This window comes from Rutilus rutilus (assembly GCF_951802725.1).
Source record: "Rutilus rutilus genome assembly, chromosome: 3".
Taxonomy (NCBI): domain Eukaryota; kingdom Metazoa; phylum Chordata; class Actinopteri; order Cypriniformes; family Leuciscidae; genus Rutilus; species Rutilus rutilus.
Genome location: NC_140211.1, coordinates 11,427,404 through 11,448,290, shown reverse-complemented (window position 1 = coordinate 11,448,290; position 20,887 = coordinate 11,427,404). Strand labels below are relative to the sequence as shown.

Sequence of the window (20,887 nt, the reverse complement as noted above, 5' to 3'; positions counted from 1 at the left end):
AAATAAAGAAATAAATTAAATATAGGCCGCATAAAGTTCAAATTAATTATGAGACAGCATGTTCTAGGACACTATTATGAATAATATAACAATAATTAGGAAAAATGTCCAATCGTTCACTTTTTTATTATTGCTCATTAGTGAGCAACATTAATTTGACAGTGACACCAAACCACAAGGTGGCAGTATGTCCCCATTAGTTTTCAAATAAATCAATCAATCAAAACTCAGCCCAAAAATAATGTCAGGATGGTGTCGTTACTTTATTAATGATTAAAAAAAAATGATTACAATTAATTTTTTATTGTTATGTGTATTATATAAATATAGAGTGGCGCAGGGATGACGTAATTTTGTAGGCCAAAACCTGGAAGCGAGTTAAAAAGGGCTTAAATGGGGTTTTGGTTAAATGCTTAAAAAAATGAGGTCTGTGGTGAACACAAGCTCAAGATATTTTCACGTTTTATTCTTTTGATTTTGACTTGAAAAAGGCGGTTGCTATTAACAAGTGGCTAAATGGGACTACAAAGGTTAATGTCGCAGACATTAAACGTCATCAGCCGAAAAGGTAAACTCCGCTTTCACACCCCAAATATTATAACTCGAACTTTTAATTATTATTATTATTTTTTTATCTTTTCCATCTAAACTGGTTATATCAAAGACTGAAAAAAGTTGTCGGAAGCTTCGTGTCAGTTCGTGATGGTGACATTGAAGTCATGCGGTGTAGTTTGTTTGTAGCCTACGTTTAGCTTTTGACGTCTGCCCCGATTGTATTTACGCTTCAGACTTCATAAAAGTTGTGTTCATTGGTTAAGATAATCACGATGAACATAACGTGTAAGAATCATAAACTTTTGTTTGTCACAGACCTTATTTTCTGCAGCAATCCAAAAGCCAATGGAAAAATCCTATTGGGTTTTTGTCGAGGGAACCAGGGTGATGCTGACTTCCGGGTTGGCCTACAAAAATACGTCATCCCTGCACCACTCATTTGAAGAATGACCGGTTTAGTCAAATTAAATGACTATAAAAAACTAAAGAGGAGTTAGAATAAGGGGTGTTGAGAGGAGCATTTCTAGTTTATGTTCATTGGAAACAGGCAAATGATGTAGATGGCAGAGCTTTCTTCACCTCATGCTCTCATAGGTCACTTTTCATGCAGTGAAATCTTATTTTAGCAGCTTTGGTAGGTTGGAAATATTATTTTTGTGCAAAAACATGCTGTACACCATATCAGAGATTTTTGATTATTATAGGATAAATGCAATGTTACCAATGATGCTTGGAGGTATCTGACTGGTTTCTAGATTAGTAATCTGAATCAACAACAAGGCTCCAGTATAAGTTTCAAATGCAATCGATGCAAGTATGAATGAAAAAAAGAAAAGGAAAAAAAAAATTAGACATATAGAAAGTTAAGATGCCAAAAAGTAAAGAATGGAGCATAAAGAAACATGATTACACCAGGATAGATGAAACTGAACAGAAGTGTAGGGATGTCACACAAGATCACAAGCAAGTCTAGTCTGATTTTGCTATCATTTATTAGATATGATCAGATTCACACAGAATCAACATGATCAACTACAAAGGAGACAGGATGGCAGGAAAATCAACAATGTTTGATAATGCAGGACATAGCGTGAATCTGAAATTCAGCTTTGTTGAATGGCACTTTAGGCAATGGTGATTAGATGGGTAGAGACATATTTGCACAGCTTGTATCAAAAGGAAAAGTAAAAAAGACAGAACAAAAATGATTATTTACAACCCTCAGAAACACTGTAAGCAGCACAGTCTTTGTATTGTAGTCTTTGATATACATTACAGCATGATGTCTTATTTTTATAAGGATGCGTCAAAACAGGGAAGACAAATGAATGTCTTGTTAATTTAAAGCTTTCAACACATCACATAGTCCACAAATAAATGAGCTCTGAGCTGAATTGCATAGCATAACACTCATACTATTTCTGTATTAAATAACATGTATACTGTGAATACCCAGATGCCCTACTAGATTTGATAAATGTAGGGTAGAACAGAATACACGGCAGTGCATAGAACACTACATCCCACAATGCAATGCAATCTAACCCTTTATCTGATGAAAGAACGGCAAGATAACCATATTTTTGTGTGTTTATCATTTTTTCTTGTAATTAGGTCATGTTAAAATGATGGTTATGTGCATAATCCATATCGTTTCACATGCTATTCTTAAAGAGGCATCAGGCAGTTTATAGTAAATACTCTGCAGTATGCAGTACACTAGTATTTCATTTCAATAGCGGCTACACTATCATTCAAAAGTTTGGGGTCAAAACTTTTCTTGTATAAAAAAAGCATCAAATTGATCAAAAGTGACTGTAAAGACATTACAAAAGGATTTCTATTTCAAATAAATAGATTTCCATTCAAAAAAAGTATCACGGTTTCTACAAAAAATATTAAGCAGCACAATTTTCAATGCTGATAATATGAAATGTTGATTAGGCAGCAAATCAGCATGATTTCTGAAGGATCATGTGACACTGAAGTCTGGAATAATGATGCTGAAAATTCAGCTTTGATCACAGGAATAAATTACATTTTAAAATATATTCAAATACAAAAATAGCTACTTTAAATTGTAATAATATTTCCCAATATTACTGTTTTTACTATATACAGAAATAACTTACATACCCCAAACTTTTCAACAGAAGTGTATGTAATTCTGAATATGGTATTAGTGAGATCAACACTATCAAGTGTATGTCAGTCTCGTCAGATGAATTTGGGATGCGTGTTTTTAATACTACACTACTCCATTCAGACACGCCACCCACCACACGCACACACACACAGCGACACTCACGGCTAGTCAGGCGGAAGAAATACCTGGGCTGGGCCGCTTGTGAACGCATGCCGGAGGAGTGAAGTCGGCCTCAGGTAGACTGCCCTCATAAGGAGGCGGAGAGATCGGTGGAGACGGAAGCAGAGTGGAGTTCGGGCTGGTGATGTCCCCCTCCCCCACCAGAGTCAGATCGCCCAGCCCTTCCTCCTCCGGGCCCTGGGGACCAGTGGGGCGTAGGATAGGGGAGAGTGGGGTGATGAAAGGGATCGAGTCAGGGCTGGGTGCACGGGGGTGTCCGTTAGAGGAGCTGGGTTTAGGGGGTTGGGGGTTTGTGGTGGTGTGGCCGGGTTTATGGGAGGTGGGGGTCGAGCAGGCAGGAGGTTGGGGTTCGGGATCAGGATTCACACGGAGAAAGTCGGGAAGCACGAGATCTTCTTTTCTCAGCAAGCCTCTCTGGTCATCGACGCGACTGCTCTGGGCACGACTCAACAACTCGAAAAATTCTACAAAAGAAGAGTGATTTAGACTATAAGTAAACAGTAACCATTACAGCATGTAACCCAGATAAAATTAAGCCGAAAGACAAAACATGGTACAGTTTCTTGACCCAAAAAGTATTGGGATATTTCAGCCAATTAAAAAAAAAAAAAAAAATATATATATATATATATATATATATATATATATATATATATATATATATATTCATTTATTTTCACTATATAAATATATATAAAAAAGATTACTATCTATATCTATTCATTTTCACTATATATATATATAGTGTTGTTATTGTAAACTAAAACTATTAAAAAAAATTTTGTTAATTTAAATAATATTGAAATAAAAAAAAGTGTATATATATATACACACGATAAAACGACAAACTAAAAATAAAATAAAACAAGACCAACATTTTTAAAAACAAATAAAAACACCTACAAAGTTACAAAAACAAACTAAAATTTTTATACAACTGAAAATATAAAAAAGCTAATTCAAAACATGAATAAATACTATAATGATATATAAATAAATAAATAAAAATAACAATGGAAAAATAAACCATTTTAAAGAAAGAATACTCTTTTCAAGCTAAACTGTGAGGCAAACACATTTGTAGATGTGACTTAAGTTCTCAAATACCTTTTGACAAAAACTGTGTACATAATACCACTGAAAAGTCAGCGTAAAGTGTAAAATAAGTACCTTCTGCTTCATCAATATGATTCTTTTTCCCTTTCTTCCTCTCTGACGCAGCTGTCCGGGGATGCTTGTCTTCAGCATCTCCTTTCAACGATTTCCCTGCCGAGCTGTCGTCTCTCTAGCAATGCAGCAAATACAGATGTAGGACGACTTCAGTATTTGGCTGAATGTCTTACAGACTGACATGTTCATGAAGGTTTTATTTCCCTATATAAAATAGGAATTTTGTCTGAACGCTGGAAAAAGCTGTTAGCATGCATGTACCCACAAGTTCATGCTCAGCACATCCACACATGTTTAGAGTTAGTAATATACAGAGAATGTTGTAAATGCATCTGAGTATGTTGGATGAATCAACATGTGGGTATTTAGAGGAACGAAGCAGGCAGGACATTCTCACACTATCACATTTACTGAAGTCACTCTCACCTCTCGTAGGAGACCTTTCATGGCAGCTGGTGTTTTGGAGTTGAGTGTTTTAGACTTGTCTGGTGAAGGAATACAACAAAACAATTACACAAAGGAATGTTGAAATGACCGTGAACACAATTACTTGATATTATCAGGGAGCAGTGGAAAAGTAAATAGTGCACAAGGCCATGTATGTGTGTGTGTGGTTCAGGTATTCCCTACGTTATGAGGAACAAATGCCCCCACAAGGATAGTAATACCAGTAATTTGTTACTTTGTGGGAACATTTTTTGATCCCCATGAGGAAACAGCTCATAAATCATACTAAATGATGTTTTCTGAAAATGTAAAAATGCAGAACATTTTCTGTAATCGGTAGGTTTAGGAGATAGAATATAAATCAGTGTGTGTGTGTGTGTGTGTGTGTGTGTACCTTTGGCTGGATCAGCCCTCTCCAATACAACTCGTAGACCATCAAGGTTTGATATGGGCACTCCAAGATCCAGAATCTCTGTCTCGCCACTCTAAAAATGTAAAAAAAAAAAATAGCATTAGCCTCTTGAATGTGACAACTTTACAGTTATTGATTCTTTGACACATACAGGTTTAAGTTCTAGAAGGAATGTTCCCGTTTCAGTACAATATAAGCTCTAAAAGACTGTTGCATACTCGTGATTACCACAGAAAATTATTTCTATGCATATCTCAGTTTGTCAAACAAAATGGTGTGTATAGTAATAGACTTTTACTTTTATTTTTTAAAAATGATGCCATGCCATGCACAAGACACTGCAAAAAACATCAAACACGTCCGTCATCCCATTTTCATGGTAAAACAATGGAATAGTAGCACAGAGGAATGGAAAAGCGCGCTCTATCTGACAGAAAAGTAAAACCTCAGAGGAGTCAACAGCATTCACGCACGCACGTCTTTCAAAATAAAAGTAAAAAAGTTTTGTTGTTGTTGTTTCTTTGACTACACACTCCGTGACCCACTCAAACCGGTCTTGCGACCCACTTTTGGGTCCCACCAGTTGAGAAACGCTGCTTTATACTCCTGCCAATAATGCATGTTAACACAAGACTACTGATAAAATTGCTTAATTACCTTGCCTGTGTACAATTACAGTTGGTATTTTTTAAAATCCTGTCATGATTATATGATATAACTATACACAAAGTACTGTTTAAATGAGCAAACTGCATTCACAAAAACGATGGTAATGCAAGACTCAACACCCTGAACAGTATTCCCCATAGCTAAAAGGAATATTTAGACAATTCTATAGCTCAAATAACACACAATTTTGTGTGGAAGAATTTAAATAAGCACTTGAACAAAAATACAAGCTGCACATTTCACATCTTCTGGAATGTCTTCTGGACAGTTTTTGCTTGTTTTTAACTTAAATAATTTTGAAGCCATAACATTCTTCTAGGTACCAAACACTGCAATATGAAATGTTAGCACCTGCTACTATATCTGTAGTTTTAGCTATGCCCCACATTCTAGCGTCACATAGATCTTCTTTGCTTCTGAAGGTTAATGCTGAACGTCTGTGCGATAGAAGTAAAAGCTTCATAGACCACTGGCTAAAAATAAACTAGCTTTCATACTTTGCAGAGCTGGGAAGTGGCTTTGTTTTCAAGCCAGTACAGTCGTTCCTCTCTGCTTAGTGCTGTCTTCCATTAACTTCTAAAAGATGGCTCAGATGAGCACTGTTTAAGAGGGGAAAAACTGCAGCGGAGAAGCAGCGTTCCTGCTATACCACATAACTCCACACCCTATGAGACTGAACCAGTTGCGTGTACATTTCACACCAGGAAATCCTATTATTTTAAATTTGCTGTAACATTATAAAAATGTAAATTAGATGAGACATTTTTGGATTATTAAGACTGAATTTAAATCTGTACCAACAGTGTGCACTGTGTGCAATGCAAAAATATACAACGGATCGTACCAACCATATGTGACCCTGGACCACAAACCCAGTCATATGGGTCAATTCGAAAGCTGAATAAATAAGCTTTCCATTTGTGTATGGTTTGTTAGGATAGGACAATATTTGGCCGAGATACGACTATATGAAAATCTGGAATCTGAGGGTGCAAAAAAATCAAAGCATTTAGAAAATCGCCTTTAAAGTTGTCCATTAATGTTCACGATTGTGCTGCATTTACTCACAAAAATAAAGGTTTTATAATATATTTACAGTAGGAAATTTACAAAATATCTTCATGGAACATGATGTTTACTTAATATCCTAATGATTTTTGGCATAAATGAAAAATCGATCATTTTGACCCATACAATGTATTGTTGGCTGTTGCCACAAATATACCCGTGCGACTTGTGACTGGTTTTGTGATCCAGGGTCACATACTGTATGTGTAATTGGTCACAGCCAATCACTTACTATTCTGGCCACCAAATCGCCAAGGTGGAGTCCATACTTGGCAACCACAGGACGCAGAACCTCAGTCACAGGCTTTGTGGGTTTTGCTTTCAACCCAACCGATCTGTTAATGGGTACCAGGTCCAGTCTGAAAATAGAAAACAGGGTGGATTTATTTATAGTTTAGCGCCAACCACAAGACATTTGTTTGATAGTCTTTCTACATTTATGACATATGGTCCTCTTAGAGAAAACAGATTGTGCTGGTATTGTAGACGACTTCCTACTGAATATAAAAGTCAAAATAACAGGACTCCATTTGGGTCATTAAATGTTCAGGGATTATCATGAACTTTCAACTGAGCGTTTGAATATTTCCAGATCATCTGTGTGTGAGAGAGATGATAACAACAAAATGTACCTGAACAAAGTGCGTTTCTCAAGACGAAGTTCTCGGGAGCTGAGGGTATTACTATCCTGGTCCAACACCAAAGGCTAAGAAGGGAACAATGAGAGGGCGGGGGAAAGGAAATCACAGACAAAGCTCAAGTTTAGCATTCACAGTATAACTAAAGCAGACATTCTAAAGCTTGTGAAGGGTCTCTCTACCTTCTCTCCTCCTGTGAGGAAGAGGTCGACAGCAGCCAGGTTAATGTGCTGTTTTTGACAGAGCTCTAGCAGCACCTGTCTGATGGAGGCGCCCTGTCGTAGAGGAATGGAGCAGCTTGAGCCGTCGGGCAGGATTACTGTACACGTCCTGCTGCATCGATCTTTGTCCTTTTCCCAAACAGAACCTGAACGTCTCAGCTCACACTGCTTTTCAGACACAAAAAATTATAATAAAAAAAAACACCCAGAGAAGCAAAAACATTGGTTTGTTCATGTGACAAATTGCTATGCTGCCTGGCAACTGTAAAGAGCCAACAGTTAAGTTTAATGAAACATATTATGTCATATTAGTAGTGGAAAAATGGTCTATTAATATTTTTATTAAAGGAACACAAAATAATGTTTTGTTATGTTGCACTAAGAACACCCCCGTTACCTGTGGTAAAATCACTGTACTGTACGATCACAATTCTTGCTTTGATTTGCTGAAAAAGCCTCCACTTGCATGTCTAATGGCGAAGTATTTTTGTAACTCCCTAGTGTTTTAAATAGTGCACTCCTAAACTCCCTAATGTAACTCCCAATCCTTTTACCTCATTCTTTCCTCCGGAACAAGTAGTGTTGAGCTCTTGACTCGCACCAGAAGACAGTGAACCCTGAGACTCTCTCCGCCCATTACAGTCTGTCCACACATATGGATAACCAATCACAACATGGCAAATGTCATATATTATACATTAAAATGATTTCAGAGTGTGTTTACAACGTACAAAAAAATTACCAAAATACCATAAATACCAAAACGTATAATCAACAAATTAACTTAAGGAAGTTCTTTGTTTCAAAAAATGGTGTTTTAATTTTTTAAGTAGGAAAGTCTGGGTCTGGGACAAAATCTATACATTAAAGGCATTAGAAATAATAAATGAGGAAGATATTTTGTATAGATAGGATGAAAGTTTATGAAAAAACAAAACACATGCTTTTCCTGCACATTTTAAGTGACAAAAAGAAAGAAGCTGAAATATGTTTTTCATAAAAATCAACCCCAGTTGAAAAAACACATAATTAGATGTGTGCACATTGAATAAGCTGACAGGACATCATTAAATACATTCACATCCAATTCAACACGTAATAGGGAAAAAATAAGCCTAGGTGTGTGTCTATCAAGTTTTGTAAAACTGTTTATGATGTTTTCCTTTCAAAAGAACACTTTTTAAAGCGTTTACATGCCTTAAATGCAGTCTTATTAAGCATGATCAATATAAGTACTCGTTGCTACATCAACAGCAGACTGGGTCATATCTACGAAAATATAAGATGTTATGAAAGCAAGAAATGAAATCATGAGACATTGTTTTGAAACTCACTGTAAGGTAAATCAGGGGCTTCTCTTTTCTTTTGTCCTTTCCCAATACTTGGATATCTGTACCAGGAGAAGAAGCCATTTTTCTTATCAGAGTGTTTCTCTCTGAGGTCATCACTTGACCTGCCTGTTTTGGGCTTCTTATTTTCCTGTAAAACAACATGACACAATTAGACAGAACACCATGGCAGTGAATCAGGAAATGTCAGTATACTTTACGTCCAATAAATGCTTTATAGCATGAAAATAAGCAGTGGGCAGTATGGACAAAATGTTATACCATGGAATATTTTATATTATATAATCTTATAATTTTACATTATTATATTATTTTATATCAAGGTAAATGTATACCAAAATGTAATTATTTTTCCTGGAAATTAAATAAAATGGTTTTAATATTTAATGATATTTCCATATTAAAAGGTACACTATGTAACTTTTGGCCCTCTAGAGGTCACACAAACTGCATGTATTTTGCAGAAGAACATTGTTTTGGTTGTGCTTTGTCTCTGTGTGACTGTGTGGATGAATATGGTTATCCACTGCTCATGAAACATTCCCTACTAGACTTCAGAGATATAACCAGTTTAGATGGAAAGGATCTCAAGCTGACTAGCTGAAGACGTTACTGTAGCTTTACCCATGGATACGGTACATAAAACGGCACTTTACTTCCTTACATTTTTTTATTCCAGCACAGCACTACAACCATAATGAATTGACCCTTCACAATAGATAATGCTTTACAAATAACTCTGTTAGAGCTACATATGGCAGTTTATCTGTTCAATAAAATACCTTTCTCACCTGTTGAGTAATAAAAATGCTATCTCCGTGTCGCTTTTACAACATTTCAAATCCCTCCATCTCCGAAAAGCCAAGTCAATGTTGATTTTTGTTTTATTACCATCTTTGTCAAGTTCTCTTTTTGCCAGCAGACTCTCTTCTGATCTTTGTTTTTAACAGGTGATTACCCGGAGGTTGGAGATGTTCAATCTTTCTCACTCGTTGTGACAACTAACCTCTGCCACTCCCACACCACAGATGCGTCAAAGTAGCCGGAGCAACTTTTCTCTATGTACGTATATTACGAGACAGGCGAGTGACATATATACGCAACTTTCCACAAAAACCATCCTGCCCAGTCTAAAATATAAACACTTACCATAGTGAATCAGGGTAAGACAAAAACACGTTTTGGAAGAAGAATTCATGGTGTATTGACTTGAATTTAGTTAATTATGGACAAAAAAAGTTTCAAAATGTACATTTAATTTTAATAGTTTTATGGATTTGATATTACTTAATACTATTTTATTCTATTTTTAAAAATTATGTAGCGATGCATTAACACAGTAAAAGGTAATGTTGCTCGGCATCTGTAGACAACTAATACAAATTGTTTTTCACATTACTCACAAACCTTCCTTGAGTTATTGTTGCTGTAGTGAGATTAGTACCTTTTTAGGTGTGGAGAATGTGGAACGGTCAGAGTTCAAGCTGTGCTTAGAGGGGGCGGGACTACATGGGATTGGGCAGGGGTCAGGGAGAGGTCGGCCTTCTACCTCAGCCATCATACACTCCTGATAGAGAGTGGACTTCAGGAACCGAGCATAACTGTCCATCTTCATCAGGTTAAAGATCTGCAGGGACGAGTCAAGGTTTAAGAAGGTTATTCTCGATTGCCAAACAATGACAACTGTGTGAATGTGAGAGTGTAATCAAGTGTGCACATCCACCTGAAGCTGTGGCTGTTTGAACATGTTAGGCTGTGGAGCCGTCAGGACGTCGTCAGCAAGTTGAGCTTGACTATCGATGTTCACCGGCATAGTAGCTTTACTTGAGAGGAAACGACTGTAGATCTCTTTGGCCTTCTGGGACAGCTGAAAAACATTATGATTGAAATAAGATAAAAACCTATTGACCTGTATGCTCATAAATGTGAGTAACTGATGACAGAATTTTCATTTTTGGGTGAAATATCACTTTAAGGGTGCGTGAGGATTTCAACAGAGGCTAAAGGAGAAATATGATTAAATATGTATCACTGAGAGAACCGTGTATGAGTTGCAGATGATTACCTGCTTTTTGTCATGTTCTGGAACTTGGCTAAAGCATTCACAGGCCTGCCAGAATAAGATGTTTTCCTCACTAAACTCCTTCTTTAGAAACTCCTGCAGGAACATGTAACAGTACATTTGGATCTACACTACTATCCTGTGACATTAATACATTTCAACTTTATGATATGGCGTCAACAAATGAATCAACACAAACTATCAATCTGATATACACAAAGGCAAGCCTGTCAAAAACTCACTGGCCATAAAAAATGTATTTAGTTAACAATAAGCACATGTCTGAAACAAACTGCAGTACTTACAGAAAAATAGCGGACACCCACAGGATCTTGGAGCAAACGCTCAAAGCTGATGGCCCATGATGCAACACGGCGCTCTGAGAAGCGACAATGGTTGTTGACGCTAGGCAGACTACCATTACTTTCCAAACTGCTCACGCTGCCGCAGTCATGACGCTTGACTCCACTGCGCTCTGGACCAGGCAAAAAGTAAATATCAAAGTCGAGCTGATTTAGGATGAGATTCTTGAACTGTTCTGGTCTGGATCACAAAAATAAAATCGCTTCTCTGTTCTGAGATGTCTTTAACACTGAGGCATGAGGAAAGGAGTGGGAATGGTTTCAAATGTTAAGATGTTCTACACACAGCATACAGATAACTATGAGGAATCATCAAAGTGCGTAATTTCAGTCACTAGCGTTAACAATGGAATTGAAAATAATTACTGTTTTCAGACAGGTTTCCTTCAGTCTGACATTGGTTAGTCAAACATTCAAAATTCACACCATTGGTTGAGCCAGTGTGTTATGAGAGTAATGTTGAAAATACCACAGAGCCAGTGTTTACACATTTTGGGGAAATTAATGTTACATTTAGTTAGAATGTATTTTAACTAGGGTTGCAAAATTCTGGGAATTTTCAAAGATGGAAACTTTCCATGGGAATTAATGGGAATTTAAGGGAATTAACAGGAATTTATGGGAATAAACGGGAATAAACTGGGAATTTTCAAAGTTGAAGGTTGGCTCTTCATAGGGAACTTAAATATAGTTGAGGAAAGTTAGCATAATCTTGACTAAAACAAACAGATGCCATTCAAATACACTTGAATATCCATGCCATTCCTCAATCACATGCACATAGCACACTGCTTACTGCATGGCTATTGAGACCACACCCCCTACTGGCACTGTGCATGCCTCCATCACATGTACAGAAGCCCAAAGCACAAGACTATTGAAGGCACACATTTGAGCCTGTGGACTAAACAAAGTGAAGTAAGTTTGGATGATTATGGGGAAATATATTTATTAAATGTTTAAATTGCAAATATCACATACAAATGTATTCATCTAGTAGATAGCAAGCTGATAAGTTAGATGCTAAATAGAGATGCACCGATTAAAATTTAGCTTTTCCTTTTTTATTCAAAATATTCACAAACTTGCTTACCATGTCATCAACTAGCCTATCTGATATTCCGATTCTCAAATACGTGTAAGTGAGTGTGTTTGGTCGTTTAAAAACCTTTATAAATAATCTTGATCTATAACATGAGATGGGCGCCGCAATGTTGTCCTGTCAGTTTCTAACATGTTTCTAATATGGAATATTTCCAAAATTCCCCAGCTTAACTTCCCATGGAAATTTACCGGAAATTTTCCGCCCCTTTGCAACCCTAATTTTAACATCAGAAAAATGACACATTTTACCTTCAAATAATGGAATTTGTGAGTGCTACACTTGCTTGCAAATCACAAATATATAATTCATTGTGTTTTGTATCTTTGTCACAAACAGTTGCGGTCTATCATGTGTAATATTTGTTTTCCTTACTTTCAGTAAGACAAGTCCAGACAAACCTCAAAACTTTCTCAGTAAATACCGCTGTCATAACTTCCTTCAGGCAAATCAGAGGAAACATCCTCACTGGGTTGCTGACAGTTTTATTGACACTTTTTGCTTCTGAGATGCCCAAAAAGTTTCTCTGAGCACTTAATCCACCGAAACCAAAATCTTTAAGTGTAACTTTCTACTCAAGACCTGTTTTAAGGGTGTATAAAGAGGATATTAAAGATTTAATATTCTATATTGACGACAAAATATATAACTCACCTACAGTACGTAACTCAGTAAGATAATGGAAGCAAATAGATCATGAAATACACACAACTGTTCAAAAGTTTGGGGTCTGTAAAAAATTTTTTTATGTTTTTGAAAGAAGTCTCTTATGCTCACCAAGGTTGCATTCATTTGATCAAAAATGCATTAAAACGTTAATATTGTGAAATATTATTTAAAATTTAAAATAACTGTTTTCTATTGCAATACATTTTTAAATGTAATTTATTCCTATGATTAAATCAGAATTTTCAGCATCATTACTTTTTCATATGATCCTTCAGAAATCATTCTGATATGCTGATTTGCGGCTCAAGAAACATTTCTTATTATTATCAATGTTGAAATCAGTTGTGCTGCTTGATATTTTTGTGGAAACCGTGATACTACTTTCAGGATTCTTTGATGAATAGAAAGTGCAAAATAACTTTTTTTAAAATTATGTCTTTACGTGATGAATTGAATGCATCCTTGCTAAATAAAAGTATACTTTTTTTTTTTTTTTTTACTTTTGAAGAGTAGTGTATAATTTATCAAATTCATAACATATATAGCTCAACTATGTTATACAATTGCAACAGATTACCTCAATTACACAATCAAATATGGAACTCATCAATATACATTTAATGTTATATATTTTGGAAAAAGTGAGGTTTGTTTTATTCTCAGAGTAAAACTTAAGAGCACTTGCTTAAATGATGATCGTGTACTTCTCTTGTACCATTTTTCTTGTATCTCTTCATAGACAAATCAACACTTATACCACACAAATAAAATGTAATGGATCACACATTAAACAACAGTGCTTTGAGTCTAAAATATTTATTATAATAGCAATCTCCACTTAAAGCCAACTGACACAGGAATTCACAACTTCCTGAATTGTTTTTGAGAAGGGGTTTAAACAGAGTACTCACCACCATCTGACGCAGCCGACTGAAAGAAAAGAAAAAAAGACATGAATGAGCTATTGCCATCCTGACTTCGGTGGGGCAGAGGAGGAGAAAAAGAGGAGAGAGGTAAAGTTACTGAGCTGGAGAAAATGCCTGCAGACATCTCAGCAGCCTCTCTCATCTTAACTGAACGTGTGTGAGATATGTGTTTGTTGAGAGGGGAGGGCTTTGACATATGGTCGTTGATGTAGTTGTGTGTAGTAACACGCAGCTGTTCACACCTCTGCTCTGGTTACCGCCCACAAAAACACACACACACACACACACATACACGCACACATCAAATGACCTGACTCAGGTCTGGCCAGACACTTGCAAAGACCATAACTTTAACACAAAGCTTTAGTCAAGTTTTTCAGGTCGTAAAAATGCTCCTGCTTCTCTGAGCATGAAATGAAAACTGAATGAATGAGAGTAAGAATGCAAATTCCCAGGTACATGGAAGCTGACCTATATGGTACAAGTAAAATTCTCTGCCTATTCATTTACATTAGCATCACGGCTAACAGAGGTGTGTATGTGTGTGTGTGTGTTCGTAGGCTGGGAGCAAAGCACATGGACAAACACACATCATGTTTGTTCAGTGGGAGGAAGTGTAACGGAATGAGGGCAGTTACTGGGACAGCAGAAGGACACACAAAGGAACAGAAACTTTTGTGAGGAGAATACAAATGAGATTTTACAAATGTAAAGGCGGGAGATAGAAGTTCTTTGTTGGCACATAATAAAACGACGCAATCAGATTCATGAGTCACAGAACCTCTGGACAATGTTTACTGAGTGATATCGTGCATGAACTTGCACTATTCTATCTGGTGCCGTTTATCTAGACGGATTCGTTGTGTCAAGGGTTTTAATTTCAGCCGTGGGCACTTTTCAGTGTGTGCACTGCTAAACTAATGCCAAACTAACACACCCGTCCAAAAAATATTTCCTTCTAGACACAGATGCTCTCAATGCATTTAAAGGAACAGTAATGCAGTTACAATGCAAGTCAATAATAAAACTGGTCTCATTTAAGCCACAAGGTTAATACTTTTAAGTACTAGTCTTCTAGGAAGATGAAATTATGCATATACATAAATTATATATGAATAAGTAGATACATAATATTTGACATACATAAGGTTAGGAAGCAAATGTACTCACACTAGTCTAATATTAACATGTATAAAAATAAATAATAAAAGCTTAACTTGAATTGAATCCATTTTTTAAAGAGCTCTGGTTTTCATTGTTTGTAAATACGATATTTGACATAAAAAGTCACACAATGTGAATAGGAGCATTCATATCTGTCTGTAATGGCAATGAGTTAAAATAGAAGCTCATCAACACTCAGAAATGGCACATTCCAGTCCCAGTATGTCACTATTATCAAATCTGAGCTCACCATGACTAACGGAGAGCTATTTATATGCTAATAAAAGACAAGGATTCTGAGAATGGAGAACGGCTAAAGGCGGAAACATAAGACAACACTTTAATCATTGGGGTTCATGTGAAGGGCATCATTCTGTTATCTTGCAAATGGTTTTGACCAGTGATACATGAAGTGCTAAGCATGAATACTTTTGTGATGATCTAAGAAAAAAGAGAAGAATAAGGACATGAAGTGCTTCCCAATCACTTTTTTCAAAACATTTGCGATAAAAATTTATTTATTTGGATCATATTTATTCATTTTCACTAGATTAATTAGATATTTATATTATGTTGCTATGGAGTTGCTCTAGATGTTTGTTAGCTTACAGTCCCAAGTAGTCAAGCCACCTTTATTTATACAGCGCTTTATACAATACAGATTGTTTCGAAACAGCTTTACAGTGATAAACAAGAAAATAATGATTCAAAGATGCAAACAGAATTCAATTCTGCTGTAAAGCAGCTCTAAAAAGACAACAGTAAATAGTCCTTATTCATTTAAAATCAGTTCAGTGTCGATTCCGTTTGGTTTAATAACTGTGTAAAGTTCATCAATTATGGAATGAGTTCAGGTCATCTATAAAGCTCTCATCCAAGTCAATAATATTGCCGAAAATTAAAGCTAGGGTATAGGCAATTTCGGAGAGGCTAGCAATAGTAAGTTAGCTTTGAAAGCATGAGATCCCACCCTCCCTTCAGAGCGTCTCCAAAGTCGCGCCTCCTCCACCAAAACACATGAACACACACAGCCAGAGCAAAGTCTGCAAAGCATTAAATTGCCTCGTCTCAAATCACATGACATTACAATAATAATGAACGTAAACAACTTAACTTTCGCCTCTGATAGTGTTGCCACAGAAACACATAAATCGGTGACTGAGGACGTGAACAGCTCCGTGTAGAACGTCACAAGTTGCCGTCTCTTAATTACGGTAGTTAGGACATGCCGTGAACGCAGCATGAGCTCGTTGAACATGGTGTGGTTTAATTAAGTCAGATTGTGGATTGATATCATTCAAAATATTAAGTAAAAAGTAAGTTTAAAAAAAGAGAGAACCAACCCCCCATGTCTAAATAGCTGTTTCCATCCACCTATTTTTAAGTGCATTTTGAGATATCGCATAAAAAACGGTGGATGGAAACGTCAAAATGCACATAAAAAAAAAAACGTATGCACTCAAATGAGTCGGATAAACTTTTCATCCAATAAAAAACGTGCATAAACTACGATGGAAACACATTAACCGAATAAATTCCTCGATGCGCATTAAAAAAGACTGTGATGGGATGGTATAACTGGACTAACCGGCGGACTGATTTTTCTTAGTGATATTAAGTTTATCAGGAAGTGGCGATTTTGTTCTCTTCGGCTCACTGGATGGAAACGGTGCTTTATTCGCACATGTTTTAATGCGATATTCCAATTTTGTGCAACTTTGGATGGAAACATAGCTAATGATATTCTGATGATATTCTACATTACATTCCAAGTGAAATCCCTATTCCCCAGATGGCTTGTTTCCCTTATTCAATGTTTTTTTTTTGCCCACTTTATTATCTGTCAGCCATCACCAGAAATCACACGTTTAGAAAAGTAATAGCACAGCTCTCCTCGACAATCTGCATGATTCGAGCTATCATTCATCTCCGTAGCATATACAGTGCAGGACAAGTTATACACCACCAAAGTTAAATACCAATAGTTTGAGGTATATTTAAAATCCTAATCCTGTAGTAAAAGCAATAGTGATGCTTTCCTTAATGAGAACAACGAACAATATACAAACAGTGTTGCATTCTATAAACATAAACATATGAAAACACTGCTTAAGCCTTGTCTGCAAAGTAGGTCTTTTTTCCATCACATCCCAGTCCAAGAATGCTCTTAACACAGTGTACAGACGCAAGAGGGATGGCCTTCAAAAACCACAAGCCTCCAGGCCACTTCAAAGTGTAAATGTGTCTTAAAATGGTGAGTTGCTCTGGCCGGCTTATGCTCCACTCTGAACAACTCAAACTAGAGTTCACTAATAAGATTCATGAGTCCAAATCCTTCAGTGTAACAATCTCAATCCAAGACCCACTGATAAAGACGTTCTCTAACAAAGTCCAACCAAACCCACTGATGTAAACCTCACTCCTTATAAGACCAGAAGCAGCCCCTTCTATGCTTCTAATTGTAGTGAGGGATGAAGTTAGTAATGGGAAACAGAGGGAGAAAAGACAGAGAAGGGAAGAAAATAAGAAGCTATGAAACGCTGGAGCCTGGTTACCATTCGTTTTGTGCCACCACCCTGGTGTATTTGGTCAGAAACACTATGGCAACAATTCATCTCAGACCACAGGCTGTGAGGCCAGCAATGACACACGCGTCTCAGGCAGAGGTGCTCTATATATATATCACACGGTCCCATGAGCAAACGTGTTATTAGACGGGGGGTTCGCAGCAGCAGGATCTGGTAGGCGTGCAGCGTGGCAGGGTTCAAGGGTGCCTTTCAGACATCTGGCTGTTGTGACCAGCTGTGTGAATGAGTGACATTTTTGTGAAGCAATCAGATGCCTTGGAACTTATGAGAAGTAAAACCAGAGAACTGTATTTATGGAATCCAAGAGGAAATAATGAGGTAACTTCTGTGTTTAGAAGAAAACATGTTTGAGCCTGTTCACTAGAATAGCACAGGGAAATTTCAATGCATGTCATCAAACTACAATTAAGCTCATTTTCATTTTCAATCTGTGTCTATGTATTAGGTGTATTTTAAAATTTTCTGAAGAAAATGTGAGTGGTTTCCTGATGCTAAGCTATTGTAGGTGACACGTTCTTTGTGGTAGCTAGGGTGTTTTTGCAGTACTCTGTAGAATTTACCCAAGATATTTCTCCTTTGAGTTTATGGAATTTTATTTTTAGGTTTTATCATCCACCTGGTATAAACGGTACAATTGCAGAAGTAAAAATAATAGTATGATAACTCATGTCCATGACCAAAACAACATTGAACCCCATTGACTTTCAATGTATAGACCAAAAAAAAACATGAAGGTGAGTAGATGACAGAATTCTCATTTTCAGGAGAACTATTCCTATGAGTATCAGCAATAGTTATGCCTAAGGGCCGTTCACACCAAGCACGATAACTATAAAGATAACTATAACAATAACTATATTTGCGTCCACACCAACGAACGATAACGGTCTGTTTAATCTAAGGTGCGCGCTGCGGTTTCAAAGTGTGTACAACGTCACTTAATATGTTTTAGCTGTTTTATTTTGTGTGTTTTTTTTTTCTTGTTGCATTTACACGGCTTTAACCAGCAGACGTCCTCAGCATCCTATGTTTTGAGTAAAGCTAGTGTAATCAATCTAATAATCTAACTGTGAACTTAGCTGACGTTGTCAATATAGTGAAATAATAACACTTGGTCTTTTTCACTGCAACTTCAAAGGCAGCAAGACAGTGTTGTCGAAACGAGCGCTGGATACCTGAGGTAATACTTCTCACCATTTATTCATAGGCTATGAACGATTGTTTTCCATTTCCTTTTTCTTGAAAGGGCGCTTGACTTGTCAAACAGTGGTGGATTTTTCTGGACCTCGGCGATTAACTTCTCCGCAATGTCGTCTGAAATTTTAAATGCGTGAGACCTTTGTTTAAATTCAAGTGGATTCTGATTGGCTGTCAGAGTTTTATCGTTCAACAGCTGGAAAAAAATCGTTCCGAAAGTGATCCCAACGATATCGTTCCTCATATCTTTATCGTTATAGTTGTGGTGTGAACTCTGCTATTCTTTAATATGGAGAACGATTTTTAGAACTATATCTTTATCGTTGTCTTTATAGTTATCGTCCTTGGTGTGAACGGGCCTATGATGTTAAATAGACATGGCACCTTTGCATTTCCAGGCCACACAGAGGGCCCTATCTTGCACCCAGCGCAATTGACTTTGTACACCGACGCATGTTTCATTCCTATTTTGCACCCGCGCAAAGCGCGCTTTTCCCTCCACAGAAGCACGTCGCTAAACTAGGGAATGAACTTGCGCTCCCTGGGCGGTTCAGCGCAAAAAAGGAGGCGTGTTCCGGCGCAAACGTTCCCTGGTGCTATTTTACTGTTCCATAAAACAATAGCCTTTATGCCAAGCTGCACTACTTCCTGAACTTCAGCCAGCTCATTTGTTTCCTGTCTGCCATTATTGGACAAACTGATTAATCCAGGTGTGACTGACCTCAGTAACATTAATCAGACACACCTGGATTAATCAGTTTGTCCAATAATGGCAGACAGGAAACAAATGAGCTGGCTGAAGTTCAGGAAGTAGTGCAGCTGGGCATAAGGCCTATTGCGCCACTGGCCAGAAAAAACCTAGTCTAAAGTCAGTGGCGCGTTGCGCGTTGTTCATTATGCTATTTTAAGGGCGCATGCTTGACCATAATGTATAGAGTGCACAACGCTCATACACTGTGATTCTCTAATCTACACAGAAGCAGCAGTTTTCATTTTTGCAAATCATATTATTACAAACGATAGATAGATAGATAGATAGATAGATAGATAGATAGATAGATAGATAGATAGATAGATAGATAGATAGATAGATAGATAGACAATTTATTATAAATATAATAATTTATTATAAAAGCATACATCTAGCTTACACATTTACCCACATTATTATATGCCTGTTTAACCGAAGCAAATTTGGGTGTGTTTCTCCCATCCCCAATGTCACTTCTCTCTCTTTTACGGCCGTGACGAGAGCGTTGGTCTCCTCGGCTGTGAACCGCTCTTGACGCGCGCCTGGCAAATCCGCCGTTATAATAGCAATACGCCAAGGAAAAAGTGCATCTGCTCTTAAAGGGAATGTGAGATGATGCTCTGATTGGTTTATTTCACGTTACGCCCAAACCACACCTATGAATAATGAAGCTACTTCAGACCAACCCCTTTTAGATTTGCGCCCGGCGCAAGAGTCATTTATCCCGCCGGGAAAATAGCAACAGCGCCGAGACCCGCCCACAAAGTTACTTGCGCTTTGACACTTGCGTTTCAGATCGTTAAAATAGGGCCCAGAGTGTCCCTGTTTACACTAGTGCGTTTTCGTTTTAAAACGAGACTTTTTTTTAAGACTTTTCAAAACAAAGGCATGACTGCACACATTCGCTCCCTGATTGGGTCTTCTGTATCCTTCCCTGATTTGTCAAGCCCCTATCATATGACCATTATGCCACCAGAAAGCGACAATAACAGATCAGCTTCCACAACCGTCTAAACAATAACATGGAGGCGGAACTGCAAAGCTTGGCTGACTTGCCATTGTGCAGTTAAACTCTGCATTTCTGCCTACATGCGCAAGAGGCAAGCTCTTATAAGAGCAATCGGCAACTGTTTACACTGCGCATGCCCGGTGTGAATGAATGGTCATGTGACATGCGTTTTCAGTCGTGTAGTGTGGACGGAGATCTTTAC

The 20,887-nt window shown here is 37.3% G+C and overlaps 1 protein-coding gene across 2 annotated transcripts in view; it reads right to left on the bottom strand.

Moving 5' to 3' along the window:
* Positions 1-20,887, bottom strand: part of rgs12a (regulator of G protein signaling 12a) — a 38,791-nt gene that overhangs the window by 943 nt on the left and 16,961 nt on the right. The window contains exons 4-17 of one of the 2 annotated variants that reach the window (XM_084404167.1): positions 13,962-13,980; positions 11,223-11,392; positions 10,921-11,013; positions 10,579-10,722; positions 10,300-10,482; positions 8,841-8,985; positions 8,061-8,149; positions 7,468-7,674; positions 7,280-7,353; positions 6,880-7,006; positions 4,893-4,983; positions 4,478-4,536; positions 4,052-4,166; positions 2,887-3,345 (exon numbers count right to left, since the gene is read on the bottom strand). In XM_084404167.1, coding sequence (XP_084260293.1) covers positions 2,887-3,345; positions 4,052-4,166; positions 4,478-4,536; positions 4,893-4,983; positions 6,880-7,006; positions 7,280-7,353; positions 7,468-7,674; positions 8,061-8,149; positions 8,841-8,985; positions 10,300-10,482; positions 10,579-10,722; positions 10,921-11,013; positions 11,223-11,392; positions 13,962-13,980 — 1,975 coding nt within the window. The remainder of the gene's footprint in view (positions 1-2,886; positions 3,346-4,051; positions 4,167-4,477; positions 4,537-4,892; positions 4,984-6,879; positions 7,007-7,279; positions 7,354-7,467; positions 7,675-8,060; positions 8,150-8,840; positions 8,986-10,299; positions 10,483-10,578; positions 10,723-10,920; positions 11,014-11,222; positions 11,393-13,961; positions 13,981-20,887) is intronic. The other variant, XM_084404168.1, reaches the window with a different exon arrangement.